Consider the following 14,413-nt stretch of genomic DNA (forward strand, 5'->3'; position numbering starts at 1 on the left):
TAATTTTGTATAAGTTTTTAAGATCCATATGTATGTTAAAATTTACCTACACTGCTGAGCAGCATTTTTTCAATTACTATTATTACTTTTACTGACATCAGTAGTAATAGTTTTTTGTATATTTGTTTTACTTTGTTCTCTGATGCTTAAAACTCCTATATTAAGCAAAATGGCCTCTTCTGAGCTTTAAGACATGTTATAATGTTAGCTCATCAAAAACATCCGGAGTTCTATTTTGTTTCTTACACACATTTTTTGAGTTAGTCAGTCTACATCTCCAAATCTCAAAAGTTATCTTCCTTCTAGTAATGCCAAGAAGTGATTTTGAAGTTAACAGCTACTTTTTGTTCAGTAATAATTGGCAATTCCAGAACTGAAATTATCCAAATAATTCTAGTGAAGATGCAAGGAGTGTTCGTTTGGGAGAAGAACTCAGCCTAAATATTCAGGACTTGTGCGTTAAACATGTGTGAATGACACAAAATACAACTCTCCAGGCAGACTATGTTTTTGATGAGGAAGCAGCATTATAATATAGATCAGAAATTGCGTAAATTGATGGGCCCTTTAAGACTAAAGATTTAACCCATTATTTCATCTCATTATTTTAAGTTTTTAATTCTCATTTTGCATATCATAGATTTTTAACACAAAATTTCCCAGTGTTCCAAAACGCACCACCCCGGAAAACAATAACGCTGTCTTTTGGCTCCACCTAGCGGTCTCTTTTTGTATCGACCCTGTGCACTGGCTGGCCGCTACGTGTCAGAGTCTGCGCGCCTTCTCAATCCTGCTTCTTCCTCGCCAGCGGCAACAGGAACAGATAGTGGCTACTGCTGCAGGACTACGGGCTTCAGCTGTACTGGGGAGGGTCACTCCTATGTGCACGGCGGATCGGCTAAAATATGGACTCCATAGTCTTACCGAGACGCATGTTCCTGTGGTGCATGGCGGTCATCTATCTGTCCGCGTTTGTTTCCCTGTATGTGCAGATTCCAGGTGGGTGCACTCCGCTCTGTGTTGTTGGAGCTAGGCTAGCAGTATTATAGGGAAGTTTAACCCACAGTTTTAGCCACTTTTTTTATCGTGATGATCATGATTTTAGACTAACAAAAGCTGCACTGGCACTCAAGCAACGCTATCGTACTTGATATTCCAATAGTTTTATGAATAATAGTACAGCTAAAAGGGTTTTGGCATAGATTCATGACAACTTTAGGCATGATGGGTCTTGATTTTTAAAAATGGCAATTTAAAGTAAGCAATCAAGTACTTTACCTACTTAAATGTAAGCAAATACTATGTTTACATAAATACAAAAGTGTATCTTTTATATTCTGAAGGTGGGGACCATAGACTTCATGCAGTCTTTGGTGGGGACTAGTTGTACAGGTAGATGGGAGATGACGGTATGAACCAGAGAAGTTTAAGATTTTATGTTAAAATTACATAACTAATAAGTATTTATTACAGATTAGATCCGATATAGGTGGGCAGTTTATTTTTATTTATTTTAAGATAATATAATACTCAAATGTTGTCAATTTCACCCCGGGAAAGGCCTTATTTTTGTAAATAATAATATTCACGCAATTAAAAGGTGAGTCAAATTCATGGGATGGTGATAAACGCCCTAATTATTGTGCATGAACACCAGCAACAAGAGTGACAGGCAGTCTGGTCATATCCTGTTTCAGCATAAATAGCAAGTTGAGTTGTCTCAATTGTCACCAATAGGAATGATCAGGTTCAATTTACCTTTTAGTCCTTATGAAAAAATACAATGTAATATTAGGAAAAACTGTCTCTTGCCCCCCATCTGGGAATTTGACATCATCTCACTTACATCTTAAAAGCTACAATGGTATCCTGCTATTGTCTCGCCCAGGTCTCTATGGTAACGATGGCCTGCTGCCTGCCCGCTGGAGACTGCGTTACAGTGGGAAAGCATTGTGGGAGCAACTCTGGACCTCCCCCACTCTGCTGTGGCTTGGTCCTCACCTGGGTCTGGACACTCACAGCTGTATGGAGCTGCTGTGTCTGTTGGGAGCCGCCCTGAGCCTGGCTGCAACTCTGATGGAGACCTTCAGGGACAGTGTGGTGTTCTTCTGCCTCTGGGCACTCTATATGTCCATGTACCAGGTATTAAATATAATGATATGTGTAGAGAAATATCTTTAGTTGTTCTTTTTTTGACATGTATTTGTAGACGTGTGAGATATATTGAAAAAGGTATAATATTGCATTTGTATATTATCTATATAAACCATTAAAAAAATGCTCAAAGTTTTGAATAAAGTCATTAAGTAATCTGTCTGCAATTTTGCGTTTAATATTAGGGTTCATTCTTGTTTAGGAGATACTTGAACCTCAACTGAAACATTTACTTTTAGCACATTTTTGATCGATTTGTCTGAAAATTGTTACTGAGATCATCTAAAAATTTGAAATATTTGAAAAGACGGAAATCTGAACTGTTAAATAATACAAGAATCCCATGCATTTCCAATTTGTTCTTTTTGTTTATAGATCTCTAAACTGCAGAGTTAGCGGGTATTTTTCATAAATAAGTTTTTGTTTTTTTTACAGAGGAGATACTATTACGCTTATAATTGCATCCTTTGTGATTTGATAATTGCTGTCATTGTAATTAACAATTTTGGTGTGATTGTAATATGTTGCAATATGTTGTCTATGGTTTAGTTAAGCATTGTTAAGTAGTGATTTATCATACGCTTGTGTTTTTCAGGTTGGCCAGGTTTTCCTCTACTTCCAGTGGTGAGTCCTAATATTTTATGGCTGCTGTCTGTCTCGCTCAAATTTACCATTGGCTTTATTCACTACATTTCTCCATTACAAATTACAATATAATATGGCGTGGAACGGGGTATTGAAGGGGTAGGTTGGGAAAGGCGATATGCTGACATCCAAAAAGTGAACTTACAATAAAAAGTTAGCTGCTAAATGTTTTTTAAAGGAGATGGTAGAGGCAGAGGAGGCTTGACTGGTTGTTAGGGTCTAGGGAGTAGGCTGTGATGGGCTGACACTCTTTTTCTTCCTGATTGCATGTGTTTCCAGGGATAATTTGCTTCTGGAGACAGGCTTTCTGTGTATTCTGGTGGCCCCGCTTACAGTGGTCAGGGGCTCTCGCTCGGTCAGGGATCATGATGCAATCACTTTCTGGCTGGTCCGTTGGCTGCTCTTCAGGCTCATGTTTGCATCTGGAGTGGTCAAATTGACCTCTCGCTGTCCGACCTGGTGGGGTCTGACTGGTAAGGCACAAGCACTTTTAGACAAGGAGTGGCAAATGATCAGGTGGTGGTGTATTGGTTTTAAGATCTAATTGAAAGATGAATGGTATAATGTGAAATACTACTGTTTTTTGGGGATCGCCCTTTAAAACTATGCCATGACAGTTTCCTGTCTGTTTTTGTGCAGCACTGACCTATCACTATGAGACCCAGTGCATCCCCACTCCTTTGGCCTGGTTTGCTCACCAGCTCCCTGTATGGTGGCAGAAGCTCAGCGTGGTGGGCACCTTCTTCATAGAGATCGCTGTCCCTCCTCTTTTCTTTAGTCCTCTGCGCAGACTCCGTATTGCTTCCTTCTACTTACAGGTTTGAAATGATTATCTAAGCCCTGTTTCTTATCATTAGTATAACAAAAGAAATGTAATGAAATGTTTTACCCCATAGATTCTTCTTCAAGTTCTCATTATTTTATCTGGAAATTACAACTTCTTCAACCTGCTGACAATAGCTCTGTGTCTATCTCTACTGGACGACAAGCACGTTCACTTGTGGATACGCAAACCCTACCAGACCAGTCATAAGGGTGAGAAACTAAACACGCATTGGCAAGAAACTGTTTCTTACAAATTTTATTGAGCTGTGTGCTGGGACATGAGAAACTGCTAATAATCTAATCTATGCAGGCATGTCCAAACTATATCAGACCAATTTTTTGTGGCCCTCAGACTTCCAGGTGAAATGGCCCATATTCCTTTAAACAGTACTTTTTACTGCAAGTGTGTCCTTTTGATGATCTAAGCATGTCTGTTGGCTTTGTCTGTGTTTTGATATGCGACTCTTGATGAAAAGACAGAAGTTTGGACACCCCTAGTGTAAGTCACTTAAAGTGCAAAGGACATCTTCTGAGCGTCAAGCCTCGACTGCAGTACAGTACTGAATTACTCAAATATGTATTAATCAATATAAATAAAGCTCTGAGTAAGCTGACAATGATGGAAAAACATTATAACCTGGTTAAGTTCAAAAAGGTGATTTTATAGGTGGCTTGGGGTACTACTGCAGCCAGCAGCTCTTTCATAACGGAAAGTATTATTGTAAAAATGTATAATTTTGTGTTTGTGTTCAGAGTCCAGACTTTGGTCTTGGTTGGCATACATACTGGAGCTCCTGGTTTGGGCATTCCTTGTTTTTGTGACAATCATGTGCTTTGACTTGCAAATTGACACACAGAAGAAAAGTATTACGTCCAGGACAGGTTTGTGGAGCCACCAGGTCATATTCATCATTTTGTATCAATAATAACTGTTCATCATTTTGTTTCAGCTTTCACTTACCACCAGTTCAACCAGTTTCTGAAGGCTGTGACTATCCCCTGTGTGTGGATGGGGGTTCTTTCCCTCACATGGGAGATGATAACAGCCATGTTCAGGTCAGTGTGTCATGTTTTCTGGAATTCAACAATAATTTTGTTTACAATGTAATTTTCCCATTCAATTTCCCAAAATAATATGTGTTCTATGGTGATCATTGTTAGAAATATGCATTTGTTACCCCATAGTTAATCAGGAAACATTTGGAAATTCTTTTAAAAAGGGGACAGTGGAATGAACAATTAGTTTAGAACCAGAGTTTTTGGGATCTGTGTTGATCCTATATGGATTTTTTTGGTTTGTTGATGTGGTTGGTAACAGATATTTCCCAATATTTAACTTTCTAAGTCCATACCCACAATTGTATTTATTTTAAAAGTGAATTAACTTTTGGCTTTGGTAAAGAAATATATATATACTGGGATATAAAATAATTAGTTGCATGAAGTAGTTTTTCTATTTGAATATTTACTCATTAGTCTGATACCAGTATCAGTGAAAACCCTCTAATATTAGCCGTTACCAATAGAACAAATATATCACCCATCCGTATAAATAATGTAAGTCTTGTCCTATGTTTAAAGGAGTGCATGTGTGAGAGGGTTTTTCCGGAGGCTAGGGGGAACTTTACAGTGGACACTGTTTGGAGCTGCAGCCGTTGCCATGTTCACCATCAGTCTGGTAAGCACATGGCTTTGGCTTAATGAAATGAAACAAATTAAATGGTTTTCTTTTCAACTGGACTGAGGCAAAACAGGCACATGCTTATATATTTACTTTGTTCTTTATATTAATCAGTCATTTATTTCTTTTAACATTGCCAGAAAGAGGAAATTTATCAAATCACTACAGTACTGTTTAATTATAATGACTGAAACACAATTATTAAGTTTCTTAATGTCCTGTTTTACTTCTTCCCATTCTTCCATGACTAAATGCAAAGGTTAATTGTGTATAGATCTGTTGTGTTTTAAAGTGTGTTTCTGTATTAAGAATGTTGAAATATTGGATTAAAATGACTTAAAAATCATAACATTTCTCTTCTGCATATGCTTTGTTATTGATAGTCAATCCGTTTTTTCTTTTTTTGAACAGTATTTTGTAGTTCTTACCGTTTTTCTGTTGCAGGTGCCTTTCACTTACATAGAGTACGACTCGCATGCAAGCCTGTGGCCTGGAGTGAGACAAGCCCATGCGCTGGTGGACCGCTATCAACTGGTCAACTCCTATGGCCTGTTCAGACGCATGACCGGGGTCGGGGGCCGGCCTGAAGTCGTCATCGAAGGCAGCAATGATGGAATCACATGGGTGGTAAGACAAGCTTAGTTTTTTTGTTTTGATTATTTTTTTCCTTTGTAAAATTGAGATAAAATACACTAATGATTATCACATTAAAGCAGAAGTAAGTAACAGTAACAGGTACTTGTAATCAGAAACTCCTGGCTGTAATCAGAGCAATTTCTATTTTATTTTGACTTATACATACCATATACATTTATATAATTATGCCGTATTTGACGCCTGTCTCCTGCGATCTTTTTTGCTATTCTCTGACATTATATTCTCATAAGAGCAAAGCAGGGGGAGCCCCACAGAGGAAAGTTACTTAGTTCTGCTTTAATTGGGTAGATTTTTTTTAAATGAGAGGTAGTCGGTTGCTATGATTTCTGATAGATTCATGTTTTGTGTTGTCCCTGTAGGAGATAGAGTTCATGTACAAACCAGGGAACATGAGTGGCCCTCCCCCCTGGGTGACCCCACACCAGCCCCGTCTGGACTGGCAGATGTGGTTCGCTGCCCTGGGACCTCAGCAGCAGTCGCCCTGGTTCAGCAGTCTCATACACAGACTGCTGCAGGGCAAACAAGATGGTACGAGCCAGTGATTTTTTATTTTTTTTTTAGTATAGAAGTCAGTTTTGCCTAAAGAACAATGTGAGTATAGTATACCTCGCAGGAAAAGTTCAGTTTTGTTTTAGTGTCCAGAATGGCTGGGTTATGCCCATTGCTAACCCCAATATTGTAAAATGTTTTCTGAAGCTCTGTTTCTCAAGTTAGTTCTTTGTGATCAGATTGTGTTAAAACAAATCTTAAATTAATGTCTGAGGCTGCAACTACAACAGGTGAGCTGATTTGTGCTGTTAAACAAGTACCTTCAGATAACATTACAGTCACAAGCAGTCACAAAGTTTTTTCAGTTAGTCACTCTCACCTTTTTGTTTAAAATCAAACACTTAATCAGGACCATGAACGCACATATTGATCACAGATTCTTGAATATGTGTTGTTTTATTCCTTTTTTTTCCAAACTATTTTAAAACTTTTTTGCAGGTTTTGATATGTGTATTGTATCATCAAGGTAACTGATGACTATTCTGCCATAGACATACATGTAGAACATAGCAAAGGAAGAATTAAAGGCCCCTTTCTCATTTTTCAAATTTTTTTTCTGCCATGTATTTGAGCTAAATTTGTCTTACCGTACAGTACAGATGTATTGCATAAGGAGGTCTTGAGGTCAAAATTAGTCTGCTGTGTACTGACTGCATCTTCATTAGAAAGCATTTTATTGTCTGCTCATCAGGACGTGCACATTAGCATGCTCCATGCTGGTGTCTGAGAGCTGTAAAAAGCGCTTACTATAAACTCATCACTGTGAAGAAATAGGATGCTTAGAGTGCGTAGGATAACTGAGTAAGTGAGTGAGGTTAGGTGCAGCCCCTTTAAATGCTGAAAAATATTGCAATTAGATTCTCAATGTTATATTTTATGATTCTAGTAGAAACTTATTTGCCGAGTCTTTACCAGTAAATTGCTCACATTTTAAATAAAGTATGTGTGTATGTTTACAGTGGTAGAGCTGATCCAGTCTGATATCAGGCAATACCCATTCCACCAGCAGCCTCCTGCCTACCTGCGGGCACATCGCTACAAGTACTGGTTTACAGAGCCCAAGACCGATGGGTAGGTTCATTTATAATAACTGCCTTTTTGCATTTAGATCAGTGTTTAATTATATGCTTTTATTTTGATTGATAGGTCATACCCAGAGCGCTGGTGGAGGCGGGTTTATGATGAAGAGTTTTACCCCACAGTGCACCTCGGCAACTCTTTTCTAACGGGCATGCTTAACCAACATGGGCTCAAGGTAACCAAAACCACATTATCTAGTTGGTTTTGTAACTGGAAGGTTGGTGGTTCAAATAGTGAACTAGTCGATACTGGTAGTGTCATTGTGCAAGACACTTTAGTCTTCGCCTGTTTGATTTGTGGTTGGCACAGAATGACCAGAGGTGAGTAGAGTAGCCAAAAAATGTACTTGTACATTGTAGTTGTACAGGGCAGTTGTAACTTCACACTATCCAAATAGCCTTTGGGTTGAATTAATATAAATATGTATTTTTTGTATGCTTTCTGTATGCTATTTTTTATTGTCCTTTGCTGCTATTATTATAAGTTATTATTATTGTTATTTGTGTTGATAATAATCATAATCATAAATAATAATCATATATAATATATTTAACAAGCTTGAATTTTTACTAAAGTATCTCATTGTACGTGTTGCTAGTTTTGCGATTTGGTACATTTACTAATAATAGCTTTGAACACAGATTGCTAATTTTTATTTAATGATTTTATCGCAGGACTCCTCTCCTCCCCGTCGGGCCTCCAAAGCCAAATTAGCCCGTGCTGTGAGGTGGGTGCGGTCCCAAGTGAAAGGTGTACCTGCTCCTTTGATAGTGTGGACTCTTGTTGGATGTAGCGTCCTCTTCTGCCTGCTCAGCGCACTGCAGCATAGAAGCAAATACCGGACAGCGCAAGCTCCTGAGCCCACAATAGCTGAGAGTGAGCCAACTGAAGATAAACAAGAAGAGAACTGTGGAGAGGAGGATGGGGAGAAGGAGAAGGAAGTGGGAAAGGAGATGGAAGGTGAGGTAGCAGGAGAGAAACAGGAGGATGAAGGGAGCGATGGAAGCCTAGAGGACAGAGAGAGTGAAGTGGAGACTGAAGACCAATCACAAGGGGAGGAGGAGAGGGAGGAGCAGACAGAGAAACACATGAGGAAAAGATAAATACAGACGCTTACGTTTTAACTTTATACCACACAAAAATGCCTTTAAGAATGCCACTATGAAATCCTAATCTGACAGTTAAGGATGGTGTCACACTCAACAGCATGACAACATCAGTGTAAGAATTAATGTTTAAATTGCTTTAAATACTTTTCTGAGTAGACCTGGCTATAGAATTTTACAGTATGTTGTATTTTGTTAAATTAACAAGCCAAGCTTGCTCTATTTGCCTTGTATTATCTGTTCATAATACATGGCACCTTAGGAGAGCCCAATGAACTGTCTTGCCCAAGGATACAACAGCATTGGAAGTGCAAGGGTGTGGTTGGGGACTGAATCTCTCAACCTCCAAATGGTATATGGTATGCGATCCATTTGGTTTCACTGAGCCACTAGCGCTATAACAATGTAATAAATATTGGGTATTGAGTGCAAGGTCTTCCTAGCATTAACTTATTCTGTCAAGCCAACCAAAATTACGATTCTACTGAGAAATGTGTTATGTGGGAATTATGTGCACTACATTTTTGTACTTTTATATATTTTGTGTATTATGTGTGGTGTCACTCTGCTGTTGCTGTATGCTTTTTATACCCACTAGAAAACTACAAATGAATGATTCATAAAAACATTTTATTACATAATAAAAAGTGCTTTTTATATTTTGTGCAATTTAACTGTCACTTTGCGCTTTTGATCATTTACAAAGTTTACACGTAAATACTGTTAACGTGGCATTAGAATAAGATCCCATGTTTTATAATATATGTTTATCATTGTCTTTCACCACTTGAGTATTCCAGGACAATACTTGTCAATGAGCGACTGGTAATATGGTTTCAGCTTCTCCACATCTGGCAGGTCTGTGGTCTTGGTATACAGATCAAATTTGCTATGAAAATGAAATTGCACAATGTTAAATATCATTATAATTTAATTGTAATTATGATTTTATTTGTTACTGACTTGAATTCTTTGACCCAGGGCAGCATTTGGAGGTCTTTGTCACTGCACAGATGGAAGTAGTCTCCGTGAGAGTGCCACGGGTAGAAGGAATGGAAGCGGATCATGTATAGCCCCTAAAAGATTTTTTATAAAGTAAGAGTCCATATATATATTAAAATACTATTATAACAGTTTAAAATGCTATGTCATCAGAATGTTCCATAAAAGAAGGAAAATGGAGGCAAAGTGAAGTACAGTATTGGTACATTACGAATTATAATTTTATTTATTTTTTACATGATTGTGCTACAGTTTGGAATTTCCACAGTAGTAAAATAAGTTAGTTTGTTTCTTTATTTTAAACAGTGGAAATTACCTCCAGCTTGTTTTGTGATAGATTTATATCGGTACATGTAAAACAAATAACTATTGTGGGGTAGCGTTGTCATGATATTAAAATTTCAAATTCGATACTCACTCAATACTGATTCCTATACCACAATGATAATAAAAAACACTGTTTACATAGACAAAAGAATGTGATTATAGAACATTAAATCCTAGTACTTTCTTGTGTTCTTCTACCATGTGGCCTTATATCTGTGTAATCCCTCAGTCTTTCCATAGTGGTTATAGATGTATACTAATCTGTGTTTTTTGGAGACTTTTGACAACCTTATTCTCAGGCTAATCCCAGTTTTCCAGTTGCCTCCATTCTGGAAATTAGAATTATTTTATTTATTTATTTTTTATTTTTTTTACAAACTTTTAAATTCTCTATATTAAGGAGGAAAACAATTTTCAGGACTTACTTCTTCAGGGATGGAGCAGTTGTTGAACTTCAGAACCCGGTAAAGATATTCTACAGTTAAGAAATTAGAAAATGTCAAGAAATGTATTTGTAAATGTATTTTGAAGTCCCCTGGATTAATGCTGTGTTTGAGAGTCTTACCATCATGACCCCAGGACATGAGCACTTTGTCCAGGCCACAGTTCGGCTCATAGATGCCACATTCAGTGCTGAACAAAAGGACAGCACATTCATACATTTAAATGGATTTAAAGCCTTCCTTTTGGTTGTCCTTGATTTCTATACTAAGGAATAGACTCTATATTCAGTACGGATTCTGATATCATAGAATGTGATTTTAAATCATAATACTTTCTTTTATATTACCATGTGTTCTTATGTCATCCATTTATGTTCTCTGACACTTTTGACAACCCTAGTAGTGAGTAGTCCTATAAGCGGCAAAACATCTATGTTGATAGACAGTATTCGATAATTTATTTTTGATTTGCCTTTTCTAAATAGTATTTATATTTGCAAATACTAGATTAACCACAATGAAGTTGGAATTATATAATGTCATTTTCATACCCAAAATAATAGTACTTTCTTTATCTTGACATGGTAATTTTTATATTTGTTCTGATAACATACATTGTTTTGATATTGGTTTTGTATCAATTAGTATTTGATTTTCAATACTTCTGACAACCCTACTACTTAATTCATATAGTAATTTCAGTACAAAAACATTTCAGCAGCAGGGCCAATGCAGCTGGGACTCAAATTAACAACAGTAAATAATGTTTGTTTGTTTTTTTCCCCAGGGACAATAAAACTGATTTGAGTTCAGCAAAGGCTTACCTGTACTTTGGGTTAATCTCATCTGGATTCTGTTTAAAGGAAGTATCTCGAAAAACTATATTATTTTGAAACTTGCAGCCAACGGGGAAAGTGTCTCCAACCACTGCCCACTAGATATTAGAAAAAAACATAAGCAATATTAAAAATAGTTTAGAATTACCCTGTGACTAAATGCAGAAATCAAGGGGATTGTTATGGGAATATTACGAGTGAATAAGGATGCGATCACAGTATCAATCAAGTTTAGACACAACTTCTCATTTAGTGTTGTTTTTCTTTGTTTGCTACTTTCTACATTTTAGACACAAACTGAAGACATCAAATATATGAAAAAAGGTGTAGGCTAATAACTCAAATGTTTTATATTTTAGACAGATTCCTCATAGTATAGACCCTTTGTTTTGTTGACAGTGCTGCAAACCCTTTGCCTTCTCTCTATGATTTTTATAATTAAGTCACTTGAAATGGTTTTCACTTCATGATGTATCATGGCAGGGTTAAGAATTGTCAATAGTGCAAAGCAGTGATCAAAACGAGGGGTGAGAATCTACAATGTAAATGATCACGGAAGTTAAGAAGATGAATGAAATGAAAAGGTGCATCCAATCTTTTGACTGCTGTATACTGACAGTATCATAATTTTACAATATTAAGAGTTTAGTATTAGATGATACTAGTTACAATAATTTGGAGACCATGTTACCTGGGGCTCGTCCCACAGAGCCATGATCTTGCCCACGTCATGGATAAGGCCAACCAGCTGGAACCAGTCTGTGCAGAGTGATGGCTGTTAGTTTTAGATTGGGATCACTTGGATGCTTGCCTGGTTGGACCCTGTAACCTGTGTTTTTGTTGGTATTACCCTGGGTGTATACTACTTATACCTTGGTTGTACACTGTTACCACATTGTCTTGTCTCCTGCTTAAATGCTTGTTTACTTGGCACACAATTACCTGGTCATATGCAGATTGTTCTCTGACTATTCCCCTGAGTGGACTACAGTATCACATCTTGTACCCTGGTCATACCCTTTGTACCTTTGTCGGGGTGCTCCCTGCGGATGCCCTCAGCGGTCTGGAAGGCGTGGAAGGAGTTGGGGAAGTCCACATCTGGATCAGACTCGTCCACCAGCTGGTCCAGAGACATGATGGCCTCCATCATCCTCATCTTACTGTGGGTGAAGCTTGTCCACTCTATGTGCTGAGAGAGATTGCGATTGCAAAACACTTACCCAACTATTTCATAATGTATAAAAAAGGACTGCAAAAAAATATTTTCGCAGTCAAAGGGTTAGTGAGTTTTTATTTATTTATTAATTTTGATTAGCTCTCTAGTCAATCCTATTGTAAATTTAGATTTTCAAAACACATTTTGAATCAAATAGAGATCAAAATATGTGGACTGAAGGCTACAAAATAGAAAATATTTACAAATGAGTTGATGAAATTATTGATGATATTATTGATGAAATTAAGAAATTGTTAATTCTTTTGTGACATTCGGATAATGTCACTATCTTTGTCATATAAAGGTCTTTTTAGATAACGATAACGTTGATCAAAATACAATTATGATTACTTTTTTTTTTTTTTTATAGTTGGCTCATCACAAATAGTTGATTGTTACAGCCAAAATAAACAGTGACATGATGTATAAACAACATGCCCTTTTTAAAAAAATGTATGCACTGACACATAACTGTGTAAGTCATTTTTGCCCCAAACTGAATGTGTGAGTGCACCCACCTTCTGCTGGACAAACGTCAGGGTCTGGTTGGTGTGCATCAGTTTGTAGGTGTTAAAAACCCGATCAATCAAATCTCCATGCTGCAATACAAGAATGGCTATGCAAATAACAAAGGCAAACTGAACTCTAAACTGCAACTTGAATGTACACAAGGATTTAACCAGTCTTAAATGTGACGTTACCTCATAGTTTCTGTACTCTTCTTTTTTCTTCTCTTCCAAATTGGGTCGATAAACCAGAGATGGATCAGGACCCTGCTTTCAAAGAGAGTGCATTTTCAAACACCCCAGAGTCAATGAATAGCCAACATAATGCTCCATAAAGCAAACTCATACAAGGCTGACGATCCTCATGGTGACTGCTCTCTGGTGACCTCCTCTACCTCTGTGTTCATGTAGTGTTCCTTATATACACCTGGTGCTGATAATGTGCTTGACCCGTCACATTTTAACTAAAGTAGAGAGAGCCTTAGCCCCCTCCAAATGTCATCTTTTCAATTATTCTCCAGTCCACAACATGTACCAATGTAGTATGACTCAGTTCTTTTGACTTGCTGATCATTTAGGATTAATCATTTAAATTTTTAATCAAAAATGTGTTGTTTATATAAGGCTGGTAACTTCTGAGAATTAGATCAGTGAGTATTTGGGGTAATCAAACAAACTCTAGACACTGACCTACTTTTTATTTATTTGCAAAAATTGGATTTCCTTTGTAATTTTACTCCAATTTGTACAATTAATGCAGTTATTTACACATTTTAAATAGTTATGTTGTTTAAGAATAGAATTTCAGAACCTTTGTTTTGTAAGTAAAATGTTGAATGATGTTTTCCTTTCTACACTAAAAGGTCACTGGCCTCATACTTATTTGTCAAACACATTTTATTGGAGAACAGGCAGTGGCTCAAATTCTCACTTCCTATTGGTCATTACTGCTCTGGAGAGATGGCTAGATATATACAGAAGTTAGACCACACACACGCACACCCAAACATACGCCCCCAAAAAACTGTATGAGTCTGAATACATAGGGAAGAGAAACTTGAATACAAGGTATCTGGAGGCTGTTTTTGGGGTAATGGTGTTTTGGTGGTGCTGAGGGTTTGAATTTCACCAGAATCTCCTTTTCAAAAGGACAGAAAGTGAAAGGTTTTTTCTGCACTTTGATGCTAATCTACAGTTTAGTGGATTAATGCAAATGTTGGTAGAAAATGTTCTATGTTTTTGTACTGCTGCTGTGCCCTGTTCCTGGACAAGCTGCTCAGAGGCAAATACATGTTTGTACTAAAGTACTTGAGAAATGGTAATAATTTTATTCTAATTACAACAAACACTTTACTGAATTACTAAACCAAGTAAAATACAGTAAAG

The 14,413-nt window shown here is 37.2% G+C and overlaps 2 protein-coding genes across 3 annotated transcripts; one reads left to right on the forward strand and one right to left on the reverse strand.

Moving 5' to 3' along the window:
- The first annotated feature begins 776 nt into the window (after window positions 1-776).
- lmf2a (lipase maturation factor 2a) lies at window positions 777-9,371 on the forward strand. The gene is made up of 14 exons (XM_020934729.2): window positions 777-999; window positions 1,889-2,142; window positions 2,750-2,778; window positions 3,079-3,272; window positions 3,439-3,617; window positions 3,696-3,834; window positions 4,378-4,506; window positions 4,575-4,680; window positions 5,206-5,302; window positions 5,750-5,932; window positions 6,322-6,490; window positions 7,471-7,582; window positions 7,658-7,766; window positions 8,266-9,371. The coding sequence occupies exons 1-14, from the start codon at window positions 906-908 to the stop codon at window positions 8,692-8,694; spliced, it is 2,223 nt and encodes a 740-aa protein (XP_020790388.2). The 5' UTR covers window positions 777-905; the 3' UTR covers window positions 8,695-9,371.
- miox (myo-inositol oxygenase) lies at window positions 9,311-13,498 on the reverse strand. Of its 2 annotated transcripts, XM_020934739.2 has the most exons (10): window positions 13,376-13,492; window positions 13,223-13,294; window positions 13,040-13,120; window positions 12,332-12,494; window positions 11,997-12,064; window positions 11,294-11,403; window positions 10,592-10,659; window positions 10,452-10,501; window positions 9,661-9,773; window positions 9,311-9,586 (listed from the first exon to the last, which is right to left on the reverse strand). In XM_020934739.2, the coding sequence occupies exons 1-10, from the start codon at window positions 13,391-13,393 to the stop codon at window positions 9,478-9,480; spliced, it is 852 nt and encodes a 283-aa protein (XP_020790398.1). In that variant the 5' UTR covers window positions 13,394-13,492; the 3' UTR covers window positions 9,311-9,477. The 2 variants fall into 2 exon arrangements, with proteins under 2 accessions (XP_020790398.1, XP_055011756.1); XM_055155781.1 differs by having other exon boundaries at window positions 10,452-10,659; window positions 13,376-13,498.
- Window positions 13,499-14,413: the final 915 nt, after the last annotated feature.

This window comes from Boleophthalmus pectinirostris, unplaced genomic scaffold, assembly GCF_026225935.1.
Source record: "Boleophthalmus pectinirostris isolate CB_2022bp ecotype Guang Dong unplaced genomic scaffold, ASM2622593v1 HiC_scaffold_2, whole genome shotgun sequence".
NCBI classification, from domain to species: domain Eukaryota; kingdom Metazoa; phylum Chordata; class Actinopteri; order Gobiiformes; family Gobiidae; genus Boleophthalmus; species Boleophthalmus pectinirostris.